Below are 17,679 nucleotides of genomic sequence, written 5' to 3'. Positions count from 1 at the left end.
AATAATGGTATGTCAGCAACATACTTTCTAAGCCCTTTCATTTCTGAGAATATTTTTCTTTTACAATTATACTAAATGACAACTTGGTTGGGTAGGAAACTCTTAACGACTTGATTTCACAACTTTCTCAATCCATTGACTTCTGGCACTTAACAAACTCTGAAACCAGAACTGATTTACATTCCTTGGTATATAACTTGTATTCACTAACCACTCTTTCACCCCTACTCCCTAGCCTGAACACTTACAGTTTTTTCCTCAAAACTTGTAATTTAGAAAAACTTACCTAAGCTTTTATCTAGATGTGGACCTCTTTTCAATGATTTTATCTGAAAGAGTGTGTTTCCCTTAATTATACATACCACAAGTTTGAGAGTTTTTTGTTTTTAATTAAAGAAAGTCATCTTTATATCGGGCCATTATTTTTATTCCAAGTGCTAGATTTACTTTCCATGAAATATCATTCCTTTGTTGGGTTCCCAGTATCCTTCTTTCGCCTTAATTACCTCAAAAGTTTTTTCTCATCATTTTCATTCTTGTCATTTTACGATTAGTGCTTTTCAAGTTTGTCCTCCACAGATACAGCTTCATTATCTGTAATATTAAATTCAACTCCTTCTAATCTATTGCCCTAAGGGGAACGTCAGTTTTGCTATTCCCCTCACCCTTCCTTATGTTGCCTGTTGCCCTTTCATCTGAGCTTATTGTCTCCTGATGGGCTGTCCTTCCTATTTCATGGGAGCTACATCTTTTTAAGTGTTATTAAATATGCCCAATGTTGTTTTTATCTTCATTTTTCCTGCTTCCTTTCACATTCACAGGGCAGCTCTTCCTTCAACATTTCAATTATTTTCCTTCCCCTTATTCTGCAATATTTTTTCAGATTTTTTTTTTTTTCAGTATTTTCCTCATGGTAACACTTCCTTGACAAAAAAAGCATAATCAACTCATGTTCAGTAAATGTTAACGAGTCAAGAGGTACACGTTGCCCCTTCATCCTGCTTTCTAACCACAGCTGCTAGTGGAATCCCTTCCCAAAATGACATGCAAGATCTAAGCAACTCCCAGTGCCCAAGAGGCTTTATCTAGTTTGGTTCTATCAGAAAAAGAGGGGGGCTTCTTGTACTCCCAATGACTAAATCTCTGAAACCCTGAACGTGGTATCTTTGAAATTCTTCCCTTCGGCCTCCTACTACCTACCTAAATCCTACCTTTTCCTGCCATGAAGACCCATTCTGACCTCTCACTTCTTTAAAGGCTTGTCTTTGGTATAGCTAGTGTCATATAATTTTCCCCTTTTCTGTTATGATTTCATGTTTTTCCAACTCTACATCAAGTTATTCAAGGCCAGAAACATTTAACACTTCTTTGAAATTACACAGAAATAAAATACTTTGTCAATTAATAAGAAATGCATTTTCAGAGAACTTCATAAAGTATCCAGACACTTTCACTAAGGTGAGATTTTGTGTAATAGATACAATTTAGGCAAACACATCCCCAAGACTCAGTCTAAGAATCCCTTAACATTCCAGTTTCTTTTCTGAAGCTTTTGGAAGCAATCAGTTTACTTTTAAGTAGAAAAAGGGCTCTATGTAACAACAGCAACAGAAAATTCAATCCATTCTGTTGGTTAAAAAAGCTTGCTAATTCAAGAAGCTAAAATAGTATATAACATAATTAAGGACATATTCTTTTGGGTGGAGATCGTCTAAAAGTGTTATAAGCAAATACTATATCCTAAACCTGCAAGGATCCAAAATCCAAACAGGATTTTGTTTCAATGAGTTCTACTATATTACATTCATTGCCTCACTTCTGATCAATAATGATTATTTTTAGTAAACTCACATATCAATGATGAAAGTAAGGTAGCCTACTTACCCCACCCATTGTAATTCCATGAATAAGTGCAACATATGGTTTCTGGCAAGAACCTAAAATACAAAACAAAACAGAACAAAAAACAGAGCTATAATTAATTACAATGTTTAAAATACATTCACTTTTCCAAAAATCTCATGTTACATGAAATCTGAATAATTTCTTTAGGAAATTTTTGCAAGAAATACCAAAGTGGCTAAATATATGGCTTCTAAAATACGTTCTTTTTAAAATGTCAATCCCTACACAATCCTGATTGTCTATTATCATTTAACAACTCAACACTTCAACTTCAATGAAAGCCTTTTATAACTCAGCTATTTAAAAACATAATTAAGATTTACCTTATAAGCCATGGATGTTATGTACACAGTTGTATTTTAAGGAACCTAATTTGTTTTCAATACAAAGAGAAGTGCAGCATACAGTAAAAAGCAAGGACTGGGAGTTAGAAGACCCAGATTCCAGTCTCATCTTTGTCATTAACTGGCAAATCAACTATATTCAATATATATACTGGCATGAGATATACACACACACACACACAAACACACACACGCAAATACTGGCAATTCAATATATATACTAGCATTAGGTATATACACATTTATACACACACGTTAATGTATTATATATGTGCATATCATATGTATGTATATGATTTATAGGTAAGTTTCCTCATCTATTAAATAATGAGATTAAATATACGGTCTCAGAAGTGCCTTTCAGCTCAAAAGTTCTGTAAAATTTTACTGTGTTCCTTTTCCTCTTTTTCCTCTGAGAGGGGGAGTTGCTTATAACATAACAAAAATGTAAATCACTGAGCTTCTGTTACTGCTTGTTGCCAATATGACTTCCTTACTGAAGACCAATATAAAAATTCAGTTTTTTGGGTTTCTGTTTTGGACTTTTTTTTTTTTTTTGATTGTAGTAGACACAATGTTACATCAGTTTCAGGTGTACAACATAGTGATTCAACAAGTTTATATACATTATGTTATGCTCACCACAAGTGTAGCTACCATTTGTCACCATGCAATGCCATTATAATACCATTGACTATATTCCCCATGCTGTACCTTTTATTCCTGTGACTTACTCATTCCATAACTGGAAGACTGTATTGCTCACTCCCCCCTTCACCCATTTTACCTATCCCTCCACTTCCCTCCCCTCTGGCAACCATCAGTTTGTTCTCTGTATTTACAGGTCTGTTTTCTGCTGTTTATTCATTTGTTTTTTAGATTCCACATATAAGTGAAATCATATGGTATGTCTTTCTCTGACTCATTTCACTTACCATAATACCCTCTAGATACATCCCGTGTTGTCACAAATGGCAAGATCTCATTCTTTTTTATGGCTGAGTAATATTCCATGCAATGTGGAAGGATAAAACTGCAGTTTCAATCCATCTAGCAGTTCTGTATTTCCAGCTTGCCAAATGAGCCATCAAGTCACAATTCTAGAATGAGCTTCACTCATATTTGCCAGTTTGCAACGTCTATAGCCTTCAATCTTGAACTATAATTCCCTTCAATCTTGAACTGTAATTCCCTAGGAAACTATAATTCCCTAGAAACTATGGAAAGAAATTTCTCTATTGATTGGGATGGAGATACATACACACACCCCATTTCAGCTATATATATATATATATATCTCAGATATAAAATATTAGAAGCTAACTGATGCAGGGAATAAAGCCAGAATCTGTCAAATGCCTTATTAAACACAATATATCATTACAATGTATAGAAATTAAACCTTGAAGGCTTTCTCTCTGTATATTAATATTTAACCAAACTCTTTAAACTCCTTAGAGGTTTTCTCCCATCTCCTTTTATTTAGTATAGAACTGCACTAATATAGTAGCCACTAGACAAATGTAGCTATTGAAATTAAATTTCTTGCTCACACTAGCCCCATTTCAAGTTCTCATTAGCCACATGAATAAGCCACTCTAAGTAAACCTGATACGTAGAATTTTAGACTTAAAGAAGTGAGAGATATCCATTCAATCTGGCTCACTGAGCTAAATCAAGAAGTAGCCTTTTTTCCCATGCCTACTTCAAATACATAGTAATTCTATGAAAAAAAAAATTTTTTTTAAATGTACATCCAAGTTCAAAGCCAAACAAAGGAAATCCACCAGTGCCAGAATAAACTCAAAATCAATAGCTGAGTGAAGCTACAGCCAGTGACTTTGAGTGAACGTGTATTTGATTTGAGTCAGAAATAAATTCTGGCCCACATAACTTACGAAATGGACTACCTGCATAAAAGTTCATTCTTGGGAACTATTAGATTCACAAAACATGATTAGAAAAACCATCTGCTGAGCCAGGAAGTGAATAAATTCCTTCCAAGAAAGGGAGAGAAAAAGCCAAAGAAAATGGATGCTCAAGCAGATAATAAGCACCACCACTACCACAGAACAAAAAAACTCCCCTAACAAATTTGTAATAGAAGTAATATCTGTAACTTGGTAAAAATGTGCCTACAAAATGATTATACTAAAAATTGAAAGTTTAAAAGCTTTCCTATGGACATCAGAAATAAGACAACATATAATCATTCAACATTACAATGGAGGTCCCAGCCAAAATATAAGAAAAGTCATAATATAAAGACTGGAGAGACAGAAGTGAAAAAAATTATGTGCAGATGGTATAATTGCCTATGTAGAAAAGCCAAGAGAATCTACAGAAATATCATTAGAATAACAAATTTCAGCAGGGTTGCAGGATAGAAGAACAAACTCTACAATATGCCAAAAACAGTAAATTACAAAATTTAACAGTAAAATTACCATTAAATGTTCTAATAAAAAAAGTAAGCTACCTTAGAATAAAACTTAAAAAAAAAGGCAGCAACATCTTTATGGATAAAGTTACAAAACATTATTAAAGGACATACAAACTCAAATCTGATTAAAAGTTCCAAACTGGTTTAGGGTGATAGTTACACAAGTTTACTAAAAGTTATTGAATTAGGTGCCTGGCTAGCTCAGTCAGTAGAGCATGAGACTCTTAAAAGTTATTGAATTATATATTTGAAATGGGTGAGTTTTATGGTATGTAAATTATGATTCTGCAAGTTTTTAAGTCTGCATAAATAAAGAGATATGCCACATGCATAGATAGGAAGACTCAATATGAAAGATGTCAGTTCACCCTAAATTAATCTATAATTGTCATTCCAATCAAAACCTCAATGGAATCTTCTGTGGAGCCTGAAAAAATAATTCTAAAACTCATATGGAAGATCAAAAGCCCAAGAGCAGCCAAGACAATTCCAAAAGAAAACAAGAGCAACTTACACTGCCAGATAGAAACATATCTTAAAGCTGTAATAAGGGAGACATTGTAGTTTCATCATTAAGTACAAACAGACCAGTGAACAAAGTAACCCAGAAACAGACCAAGTCGCATATAAGAACTTGATATATGACAGAGGTATCATTAAAATCAGTGAAAAAGGCATGAACGTTATAATAAAAGGCATTACAACATCTGGCTTTCTAGCTGAAAAATAAAAGTTAAATGATGTCACATGCAAAAAACAATTCCAAGTACATTAAAGACTTAGCGTATAAAGAAGCAAAATATCGAAGCTATTAAAAGAAAATATGAGAACATCTTAATAACCTCAGTGTTACTAAGTGGGTTTTTTTAAATGCAAAAAAGCAGAAATCATATAGGAAAACAATGGATACATTTCAACTCATCAAATAAGAACGTGTATATACCAAAAGATAAAGTAGCAAAGAGAAGTGTTCTTATAGTACATATAATCTACAAAAGTGAGGAATCCAGAATATATAAAGACCTATACCATCAATAAGAAAAAGACAAACAATCCAACAGAAAGATGAACAAAGAATGAGAAGAAAATCTAAATATGTAGCAAAAATACCAAGTATGGTCTAGTAGGATACCCTAAAAATTAATGACAATGGTTACTTCTTAAGGAGAGATAATGGTTGCTTCTGGGGAGAGGAAAAAAATGGCACTGAGGAAAGCAACAAAGTGTACTGAAGTTTAAAACCTGTAGTGTTATATTTCTTTCAAATAAATCTTAAAACATCAAGCAAAAATAAAATATTAATATCTGTTCATCCTGGCTGGTGGGAACATAACTATTTATTATCTTATTCCCTGCAATTTAACATTTGAAACACGTTTGATAAAAAGTACTGCTTCACTTCCAGTGAAATCTGGAACATCAACTATGAAGACACTTTCATCCCAGAGTTCCTCAAGAATTAAGAAATGGTATTTCATTTTACATAGAAAACTGAGACCCAAGTTTTCTGCTTTCCAAAAAAGCCAGTTGTATGATCAGAATCCATGTTTTCATATTGATTGTAGGACAAATAGTAATTAAGTATAGCTTACTAATATTAAGTGTGAATTGTCCTGGAATGAGCCGAATAATCAGCTTTACTTATGCCTGACATATAGTACATAAAAGAGTAAATAAGAGTGTCTGATATTTTTAACAATTAATATTATGCAGCTTATTTCTTGATTCCATTTTCAAAGCTCTCAGTGGAACACACGTACCAATGGCATTGTTCAGCATATATTCTTCTCTAAAGAAATCTTGAGCTATCTTCTGGTTTGCCTTTCCAGCTTCGGAGATCGCTACAAGAAAAAAAAAAAGGAAGGAACGAAGGGGAAGAAGGAAAGATTACAAATTTTTTAAAAAGTGCTTTCTAGTGGGGCGCCTAACTGGCTCAGTTGGTAGAGCATGCCAGCTCTTGATCTCAGAGTTGTGAGTTCAAGCTCCATGATGGGTATACAGATTACTTAAAAATAAAATCTTTTTTAAAAAAAGTGCTTTCTAGTTAATACAAAGAGAATAAATTTAAAATCTTGTGATATTAAGTCCTGGGGAAACTCTAGAATGGTTTGTTAAAGTTTTGAAGTGTCCATGCCACAGACACAGTTAGCCCTAGATCCATGGTCCATTGTCAAAACTTCAAGGCAAAAATTCTTAAGGACTTCTTAAAAAGTGTTATACCTCATTTAGAACTTATATATTGCTACAAAATTCATTTTGACTCTTTTCTGTAGCACTTGAATAAACATTTGCTGGATATACATTTCAGTGGTAATATGGCTTAACACAAAGCACATTATACATACAGAAAAATATAAGTACATGTGTGCATGTGTGTACATACACTCCCAGCTCCACAATATATTCCATCTAGTCAAGTATTTCTGCCACATTCATTTCACCATAAAACATTTATTGAGCATCTACTGTATTCCTATTCCAGTCAATGGTATGACTACTATCAAACCATTCTCTCCCATACACTGCAAGCTCATATCCTTCCTGTCTTTAAATCTTAGGAGAATTATCTATTAAAATACAAATTAAAATATAAACATATTTCTTCTTCTATGGGAAATAGTTACATAAAAATTATTGACTACAGATTTTTAGACTGATTTTAGAAGTCTGATATATCAGCCTTCAAAATGTTCCAAATGTTCACTTCTTTTCCTGGATTTTAAAAGAAAGATTTGGTGTCTATTTTTGTCCTTCTGGGGATTTCACCGATATATGTACACCCCCAAACCCTCATATCTATTGTTTCTTATTCAGTCCTTACCACTACTTAGCAATTCTAAAAGGACAAGAGTGCAAATCATAATGCCTATGGAATGAAGCTCTTTTACCTCAAAAATCTTCTTTGATTTACTCTTTTATTCTAATCAATTAATTCCACAGAAGTTAAAATAAATTACATTCATAATCACATTTAAAAAATTTTTTTCTGAGTGCCCGTTTATCATCTTGGACTATGATCTTTAAAGCAACTAAATTTCCTGGAATTGAAGACCACTGCTTTATACACATTAACTAAAATAAATCTGTAATTTGTAACTGTGTTTCCAAACATCAATATAAAGTTACACCTATATGCAAAAATAGCTCACAGAAGAAGCTAAAAACAATACATAAGGCTCTGCCCATCCGTAAACTGACAAGATCACAGACCCAACTCCAGAAGAAAGGTTAGCTTCATGCTGGAAAACAATATTTTAAAAATATTCATGTTGTGGGCAAAACAAATCCAAACACAATTCGGTTAACAAATCTATCTAAGCAATTAAAAAATTTAAGAATTAAAAATAGAATAAAAATTGATAGAATTAAAACATTAAAATTCAGTTACTTTAAATTTAATAGGTATCTGAAATTACGTCCTAAATCAAGCTTGTTTCTTCCCATTCCAAATATAATGGTTTATGTAAACTTGTAAATTTGGAAAATAGATCAATCCAAACCATACTGCCTTTAACACAATACAAAAATATATATATATTTATATATACGTGTATAGAGATATATAGATATACACATACACATATATACACACATACAAATACAAAAAAAAAAAACACACAAAGAAAAAACCATCCCTGGACTCTAATCAGTTCCATAACAAACAAAATACAAAATGCAGAAACAGTTTTCAGTATATATAAAATACTGACAACCAGTGGTGAGAGGTACATGACTTTGATCCTGAGACCAAATATTTCTTCTCTCTTTTGTCTTTAATAGTTAAATGTATACAGATTGAACTAAAGAACTAGAAAATATTTTTATAAAAAAAATATAAAACTATTTTTATTTTATTATTTTTATCCCATCTCGGCATGTTTATATAAACACCTGTAAAAATATATTAACAACAGGATGAATTCTATAATTAAGTACATTCTTGCTTTGGGATCATGCACTGGGGGAAAGCACAGGCACGGTCAAGGAAACATGTGAAGGAATGTCATATCTGGAGAATGACAAGTCACTCAACATGGCCAGATTGTCAGGTTATAGGACAAATTAAACTGAACATCAGCTAACCTAAAATAAAAAGTGGACTCACATAACAGGACATTTTGTTTAGGATGATTCAGGGAGAAAGACAGGATATATGAAGGGCACATATGTAGTTAAAAAAAAAAAAAGCTATTCTCATTTTTCTAATATTTAACTACAATGGCTAAGTCATTATAACAAAAAAAAATTCTTAGATGTAAAGCAAATTACAAAGTATTACAAAAATTTCCTATTAATCAGTCTATTGGAGGGAGGGAAACATTTAGGTTGGGGGGGGTAGTTTTTACCTCTGATATCACCCCCAGCACAGAAAGCCTTTCCACCAGCTCCTTTTATAATGATCAGGAAAGTTTCAGGATCTTGTTCCCAATTCTATCCAAAAGAAAAAGTAAAAGATGGTAAAAGCATATTATAAATACTAACTACAAAAAAAATCTATATGCATATATATGCATACATATGTACATATATACATCTATATAGATAGATATGTATCAATACATATAAAGTACCAGCTTTATAAAGTACATCCAGAAGAATGGATCCCAACTTCATTTTCTTTTCTGACATAAATTAGACACTATCTCAACAAGTTGCTAGATGAATATATCTTGTGATCCAAATTGCATGGATGGCATCTGAAATCTTTGCCATGACAACTTTGAGACCAAAATGAAAAAAATATGGGCTTAAAAATATGTTACAGAAGCTTATATATCTGGTGAAAAAACAGAGCAAGAACCTTTCTATTGCGGTGATACAGGGCTCTGTCCTACTCACAAATTTATAAGCAATCGAGTGAAACCACTTATACTGATCAAATCTTGAAGTGATTTGAGGTTGGTTAAGGACAGCTAATAAATAAGTAGGATGAAAGAGTCAAGAGACCCAATGGAAATTCAAAAGACAACAACAGACTAAAAAATCAACAGGAGCTCTATAAATTCTACACTTGCGAATAGAAATATAAACCTACTTGGAAGAGATGTAGCTGGACAGATATGGCTGTCCAAAAGGCTAATGCAATATTGGACTACATTAACAGAAATATGAAATTCTAACATGGAAGTTTCTACTTTCCTCCACTATACGGTCTAATTCCAATCTGAAACACTTGGCTTATTTCTCTTTATTACATTTAAAGACATATTATATGGTGTCACAAACAGACATAACAGTATGGAAGAGAGACTCATCAATGAAAATTAAGGAACTGGTAACCAGGGGAGAGTTAGTCTTTGTGGCTGACCATGTGAGGTATACTATTTCACTTCATCTCCACAACAGTCCTGTTCGATATAATCATCCCCATTTCACAGCTGAGGAAAATGACGAACAGAGAGATTAACACTGCCAAACTACACAGTTAATAAAAAGAAATCCAAGTTTTAAATAAAGTAGTCGGACTGTAAGTCATGCTTTTCCACTGCACCATGTAGTTCACTTAGAATAGAAAAGCTTATAGCCTCTAAGATAGGCTGGCCAAGCAGTTCAAAAACAGCTGTCAAAAAGCTGTCACATGGGGACGATCAGGACGCCTGGGTGGCTCAGTCAGTTAAGCATCTGCGTTTGGCTCAGGTCCTGATCTCAGGGTCCTGGGATCAAATCCCACAACGGACTCCTTGCTCAGCGAGGAGTCTGCTTCTCCTTCTCCCTCTCCCCACTGCTTGTGAGCGCTCTTCTACTCTGTCTCAAATAAAATTTAAAAAAAAAAAAAAAGCTGTCACATGTAAGAAGATTGGATTTGTATACTCATATCCCAAGAGGCAGAACTAGTACCACTGGTTAAAAGGTCAGAGAAGTACAGTGGCAAAACACAGAAAAGAAACGTGGAGCTATGTAAAAGTGGAAGGGGCTATCTCAGGAAGCCATGAACTCCCTGTCACTAGGGAGGCTCCAGGATAATCACACAGGGAAAGCACAGAAGACAAGAAATCAACAGGGCTTGGGTGCTGATCCCAGATATTCTATGGAAGAGAATACCAGAAATGTTCTATTGAGATACACTTCTAAAAGGATCCATATAATTTCTTTAGGGAAATTACAAACCTTCAGCTGTGGATAAATGTGCCGAATCATACTAACATTCAGTGCATTTAGGAACTTTGGTCTGTTTAGTGTTATCACTCCTGCACAACCTTTTCTTTCCAATAGTACTTCTGCTGCCTCCGTGTGCTTAGACATTCTCTGTGTAAAAAAAGAAAAACTTTAGGATAAAATGCATTAAGGTTGTGTCACAAGCCAACATCAAACCACATACAGGTACACCTCAGAGATACTGTGGGTTCAGTTCCAGACAACCACAATAAAGGAAATGTTGCAATAAAGTCAAATGATTTTTGTTTTGTTTTCCCAATGCACATAGTTACTTTTATGCTATACTGTAGTCTATTAAGTATGGAATAGCATGTCTGGAAAAACAATGTACATATATTAATTAAAAAGTAACTTATTGAGAGGAAGATGATGGAGTAGGAGGATCCCTAGGCTCATCTTGTCCCACAAACACAACTAGATAATAATCAAATCATTCTAAGTACCCCAGAAATCAACCTGAAGACTGAGAGAACAAACTCCATAACTAAAAGGAGAGAAGAGGCCACATTGAAGAAGCAGCCAAGTTAAACATGCAGTAAAATATCATCAATTTTGGAAGTCAGAACCTGCTTGATAATTACGTTAACCTTGCTTTATGACTGAATAAAGGTGACATTCTGAAAAGAAAAAAAGTAATTTATTGCTAATAAATGCTAACCATCATCTACACTTTCAGTGAGTCAGATTCTTTTTGCTGGTGGAGTCTTGCCTCAATGTTGGTGTTTGCTGACTGATCAGGGTGGAAGGTACTGAAGGTTGGGGTGGCTGTGGTAATTTCTTAAAATAAGACAACAGTCAAGTTTGCTGTATTGGTTGACTCTTCCTTTCACAATTTCTCTGTAGCATGCAATGCTGTCTGATAGCATTGTACCCACAGTAGAACTTCCAAAATCCTCTCAAACCCTGCTGCTCCTTTATCTACTAGGTTTATGTAACAGTCTAGATCCTTTGTTGTCATTCCAACAATTTTCACAGCATCTTCACAAGTAGATTCCATCTCAAGAAACCCCTTTCCTTGTTCATCCCTAAGAAGCAACTTCTCATTCATTAAATGAAATTATCATGAAGTTGCCAGAAATTCAGTCACATCTTCAGGTCTACTTCTAAATCCAGTTCTCTTGCTATTTCCACCATTTCTGCAGTTATTTCCTCCACTAAAGTCTTGAACCCCTCAGTCATCCATGAGGATTGGAATCAACTTCTTCCAAACTCCTGTGAATGCTGATATTTTGACCTCTTCCCATGAATCATGAATGTTCTTAATGGCATCTAGAATGATGAATCCTCTTCAGAAGGTTTTCAATTTACTTTGCCTAGATCCATCAAAGAAATCACTCTCTATAGCAGCTATAGCCTTATGAGATACATCTCTTAAATAGTAAGACTGAAAATCAAAATTGCTCCTTGACCCAGGGCTGCAGAGCAGATGCTGTGTGAGCAAGCTCCACGAGAGCTCTTGGCTGACCAGGTGCATTGTCAACTAGCAGTATTTTGAAAGGCATCTTCTTTTCTGAGCAGTAGGCTTCAACAATAGGCTTAAAATTTTCAGTAAATCATGTTGTAAACAGATACGCTGTCATCCAGGCTTTGTTGTTCCATTTATAAAGCAAAGCAGATCTAGCATAATTCTTAAGGGCCCTAGGATTTTCAGAATGGTCAATGAGCATTGGCTTTAACTTAAAGTCAGTAGCTGCATTAACCCCTATCAAGAAAGTCAGCCTGTCCTTTGAAGCTCTGAAGCCAGCCACTGACTTCTCCTCTCTAGCTATGCAAGCCTAGATGGCATCTTCTTCCAATAGAAGCCTGTTTCAACTATACTGAAGATCTTGTTTAGTGTAGTCACCTTCACTATCTTAGCTAGACCTTCTGGATAACTAGCTGCATCTTAGACATTTGCTGCTTCACCTTGCATTTTTACATTATGGAGATGGCTCCTTTCTTTAAACCTCATGTTACTAACTTCTGCTAGCTTCATACTTTTCTTCTGCAGGTTCCTCACTTCTCTCAGCCTTCATAGAATTGAAGAGAGGGCCTTATTCTGGATTAGGCTTGGATTAAAAAAATATTGTAGCTGATTTGATCTATCCCAACTAAAACTTTCTCCGTATCAGCAAAAGACTATTTCACTTTCTTACTCATGTGTTCACTGGAGTAGCACTTTTAATTTCCTTCAAGAACTTTTCCTTTGCAGTCACAACTTGACTAACTGGTGCAAGAGGCCCAGCTTTTGACCTATCTTGGCTTTTGCCATGCCTTCCTCACTAAGCTTAATCATGTCTAGCTTTTGATTTAAAGTGTGAGGCATGTGACTCTTCCTTTCACTTGGAGGCCACAGTGGGATTATTAATTGACCTAATTTCAATGCAGTTGTATCTCAGGGAATAGGAAGGCCTACGGAGGGGGAGATGAAAGAACAGGAGATCAATGGAGCAGTCAGAACAGACACATTTATTGATTAAGTTCACTATCTTATACGGGCACGGTTCATGGTGCCTCCAAAACAATTACAACAGTAACATCAAAGATCACTGATCATTGTTCACCAAAACAATAGTGAAAAAATGTGAAATACTGTGAGAACTACCAAAATGTGACACAGAGACACAGAGTGAGCAAATGCTATTGGAAAAATAGCATCAATAGATTTGCTCTACTGATGCAGGGTTGCCACAAACCTTCAATTTGTAAAAAACACAGTATCTGCAAAACACAATAATATGATATATGCCTGTACATCGATGCAAATCTTTCACACAATGGTAACTCATCAAATGGATTACTAGGTACTTCCAACAAAGATTTCTAAAATTATTTAGATTCTGTAGATAAGCAAAATATACATACCAAAAGTGTATACACAGTATATACAAAGTATACACATAGTAATTAAATCTTTTAATTTTTGAATGAATGGAGTCAACTTCCTTCATGAAGGAAGGCCCAGAGAGCCATGAGCATATTTGTTCTCCCACTGGAAATCCAACTGTATATAAGGAAGAGCAAATGTTAAATCATTTAAAGAGAGCTATTTTTCATAGTTTCCAGTACATAAATGTGTTTCAGTACACACTGTTGTAAAACAGTGTTTCTACTTATGTTCTTATACATCTGTTGTTGTGTTTATTCATCCTCTAAATTCTGACTTTTAGAAATAACAATAAGTCTATTTTTTAATCTGTTAAAAAAAAAGTACTAAGCTATATGACTTGTTTTCTTACCTTATTGGTACAAAAAAAAAAAAAAAAGTGGTAAAAGAAAACTATACACAAAAATCACAAAAGAAACCAGACCAAAAGGGATACCAAGTCCACAAGCAGACAAAGCCTTCCGCCAGACTTCACTATCACCTTCTCTTTCACAGTCCGACTCTACCAGTTGGAAGTGCCTGGCTTCTCAGATTTTCTTCCAAGTTCCTACTGACCCACTTGTGGTCTGACCCTACTCCTCCTCTAGACCCTTTCATACCTTCTGTCAGTATTGTGGAAGATCTTATCCCCATTACCTTTTATTCCATAAAACTGTAGGGGAGAAAAAATAATTTTCCCTCTACCCTTCCAGGTTCTTAGCTAAGAGCCCCCCTGTAATAAAGACAGATTAACAGTAGAAAATTTTCATTTCTTAAGGGGGCCCCACAAAGATGTGAGACCCAAAGGCAGCCAAGCAACTGAGGCTCATAAACCATCCTGAGCTAAGGAAAGAAACAGGGTCTGGGGCTTCAAAGGGGTAGGAAAGCAATTCACCAGGAAGTAAAAAGAGCAAATGTTTAGTTTAATATTTATTTAATATTTGCTCTGCCATGCAGATAAGTTATACTATGTGTATCCCTGCTATCCTCCTGGTACAATCCTCCTTTCTAATTTCTTTTAGGCAGTTGAGAGGGAGGGAAAAAGTGTTTCCGGAGTCTGCTGGATCTTGATTGCCTTCAACTCAAAATAATTCACATGCCAAAGTGACAGATTTTAAGGGTGGTATATTCTGCTCCCCTTTGAGACTTTTCTTGCTTGAGGTGGGCCTGTATTGCTATATACTTCTCTCTTATGATCACTTTTGCTGCATCCCAAAGATTTTGGACCATCATGTTTTCATTTTCATTTGTTTCCATGTATTTTTTTTATTTCTTCTTTAATTTTCTGGTTAACCCATTCATTATTTAGTAGGATGTTCTTTAACCTTCATGTACTTGTGGTCCTTCCAAATTTTTTCTTGTGGTTGTCTTCAAGTTTCATAGCGTTGTGATTGGAAAGTATGCATGATTTGATCTCACTTTTTGAACTGGAGGCCTGATTTGTGACCCAGTATGTGATCTATTCTAGAGAATGTTCCATGTGCATGCAAAAAGCATGTGTATTCTGCTGTTTCAGGATGAAATGTTCTGAATATATCTGTAAGGTACAACTGGTCCAGTGTGTCATCCAAAGCCATTGTTTCCTGCTGATTTTCTGCTTAGATGATCTACCCATTGCTGTAAGTGGGGTGTTAAAGTCCCCTATTATTGCATTATTATCAATGAGTTTCCTTATGCTTATAATTAATTGATTTATATATTTGGCTGCTCCCAGGTTGGGTGCATAAATATTTACAATCGTTAGATCTTCTTGTTGGATACACCCTTTTATTATGATACAGTGCCCTTCATCTCTTGTTATAGTCTTTGGTTTAAAATCTAGTTTGTCTGACATAAGTATGACTACTCCGGCTTTTTTTTTGATGTCCATTAGCAGGACAGATGGTTTTCCATCCCCTCACTTTCAATCTGCAGGTGTCTTTAGGTCTAAAATGAGTCTCTTGTATGCAGCATTTAGATGGGTCTTATTTTTTTATGCATTCTGATACCCTATGTCTGATTGGAGCATTTAGTCCAGTTATATTTAGAGTGATTATTGATAGATGTGAATTTAGTGCCATTGTATTACCTGTGAAGTTGGTGTTTCTGGAGATTTTCTCTGTTCTAGTCTTTGTTGCTTTTGGTCTTTCTTTCCCACTCAGAGAGTCCCCTCTAATATTTCTTGCAGGGCTGGTTTAGCGGTCACAAATGCTTTTAGTTTTTGTTTTCTGGGAAACTCTATCTCTCCTTCTATTCTGAATGACAGCCCTGATGAATAAAGTATTCTTGGCTGCATATTTTTCCCATTCAGCACAATGAATATATCATGCTACTCCCCTCTAGCCTGACAAATTTCTGTGGAGGGATCTGCTGCTCACATTATCTATCTTCCCCTGTAGGTTAAGGATTTCTTTTCCCTTGCTGTTTTCAGGATTCTTTCCTTGTCTCTGTATTTTGCAAATTTGCTACGATATGTCTTGGTGTTGGCCTGCTTTTGTTGATTTTGATGGTTCTCCGTACCTCCTGGATTTGGATATGTTCCTTCCCCAGGTTAGGGAAGTTTTCAGCTATAATTTGCTCAAATAAACCTCTGTCTCTTTTTCCCCTCTCTTCTTCTTCTGGGACTCCTATGATATGAATGTTATTAAGCTTTATTGAGTCGCTGAGTTTCCTAAGTCTACATTCATGATCCAATATTTTTCTTTCCCTCTTCTTTTCAGCTTCAATTTTTTTTTTTTTAAAGATTTGAGAGAGCACACAAACACGTGTGCACACAAGCAAGAGGAGGGGCAGAGGGAGAGGGAGCAGACTCTCCACGGAGCAGGGAGTCCAACACAAGGCTCTATCCCAGGACCCTGAGATCATGACCTGAGCCAAAGGCAGCCACTTAACCAAATGAGCCACCCAGACACCCCTTAGCTTCATTATTTCCCATAATTTTATCTTCTATATCACTTATTCATTCCTCTGCTTCTTCTATCCTGTGGTCATTACATCCAGTTTTGCATCTTGGCTATAGCATTTTTTATATTGGCCTGACTAGATTTTAGGTCTTTTATCTCTTTAGTAAGAGACTCCCTGGAGTCTTCTATGGTTTTCTCAAACCCAGTTAGTAGCCTTATGATTGTTATTTTAAATTCTGGTTCAGGCATATTACTTTTATCTGTTTTTATTAGATCCCTGGCCATGACCTCTTCTTGTTCTTTCTTTTGGGATGAATTCCTCCATCTTGGCATTTTGTCTAGGTAACTGTGTATGTGTTAGGAAAGCCTGTTATGCTTTCTGCTCCCGAAAGTAATGGCTTTATTAAGAAGAGGTCATATACTGCCCAGGGCCAGACACTTCAGAAAGGGTTTCTGGTATATGCTGTATGCACTCTGCTGTTGTGTTTTCACTGCTCTTTTCTTCAGGTCAGTCCTCTGCAGAGTTTCTCCTTGCCTACAGTGGGGAATATTCGGACTTCGTCCACTGTGTGGCAAGTTTTAACTCGATGTGTTTTGGTCTGCTTCTTAAAAGCAGCTAGATCCTATTTCCCCTAGAGCTGAAGCTTTGCAGCACTCTATGGTCAACAGACTGGGAGGTGAGAGGCGGGGGGGGGGGGGGGGGGTCTTTTGGGGAGGGGCTCACTGCTGCTCTCTCAGGCACACTTGCCCTAGTGAAAAAAGCACTGCGCAGGGAGGCGAGGCTTGGTGTATGCGGCTCAAGCCTCCACTGTGGGCACTGTGCTGCTCACTGAAGCCCGTCGGTGCTGATGGGTGGGGGGTGAAAATGACATCAGCCAGCTCTCTTGACCTCAGAGAGGGGAGCTCATGCCTGCCTCTGTTCAGCAGACACTCACAAAAGAGAAAACAGTCTCCCCTCATTTATCCCAGGCTTCCCTCAGATCCCTGCCTTCACCCTGTCTTTGTCCAAGCTGTCTGCCCACCCGGTGGCCCAGTGCTCCGTTTTATCTCAAGCATGCTGGCTGGGTTTCAAAACTCCACATTTTAGGGACACAGCATGGCGCC

The 17,679-nt window shown here is 35.9% G+C and overlaps 1 protein-coding gene across 3 annotated transcripts in view; it reads right to left on the bottom strand.

Moving 5' to 3' along the window:
• HIBCH (3-hydroxyisobutyryl-CoA hydrolase) overlaps nucleotides 1-17,679 on the bottom strand; it is a 96,630-nt gene that overhangs the window by 61,411 nt on the left and 17,540 nt on the right. For all 3 annotated transcript variants that reach the window (XM_035007535.1, XM_035007534.1, XM_035007533.1), the window contains exons 3-6: nucleotides 10,801-10,938; nucleotides 9,039-9,123; nucleotides 6,453-6,533; nucleotides 1,885-1,937 (exon numbers count right to left, since the gene is read on the bottom strand). In XM_035007535.1, the coding sequence (XP_034863426.1) occupies nucleotides 1,885-1,937; nucleotides 6,453-6,533; nucleotides 9,039-9,123; nucleotides 10,801-10,938 (357 nt within the window). The remainder of the gene's footprint in view (nucleotides 1-1,884; nucleotides 1,938-6,452; nucleotides 6,534-9,038; nucleotides 9,124-10,800; nucleotides 10,939-17,679) is intronic.

Source organism: Mirounga leonina, unplaced genomic scaffold (genome assembly GCF_011800145.1).
Source record: "Mirounga leonina isolate KUSES-001 unplaced genomic scaffold, KU_Mleo_1.0 Mir_151, whole genome shotgun sequence".
Classification (NCBI taxonomy): domain Eukaryota; kingdom Metazoa; phylum Chordata; class Mammalia; order Carnivora; family Phocidae; genus Mirounga; species Mirounga leonina.
Note: the sequence above shows the minus strand (reverse complement) of the source record. Positions and strands in the feature narration are given on the sequence as shown.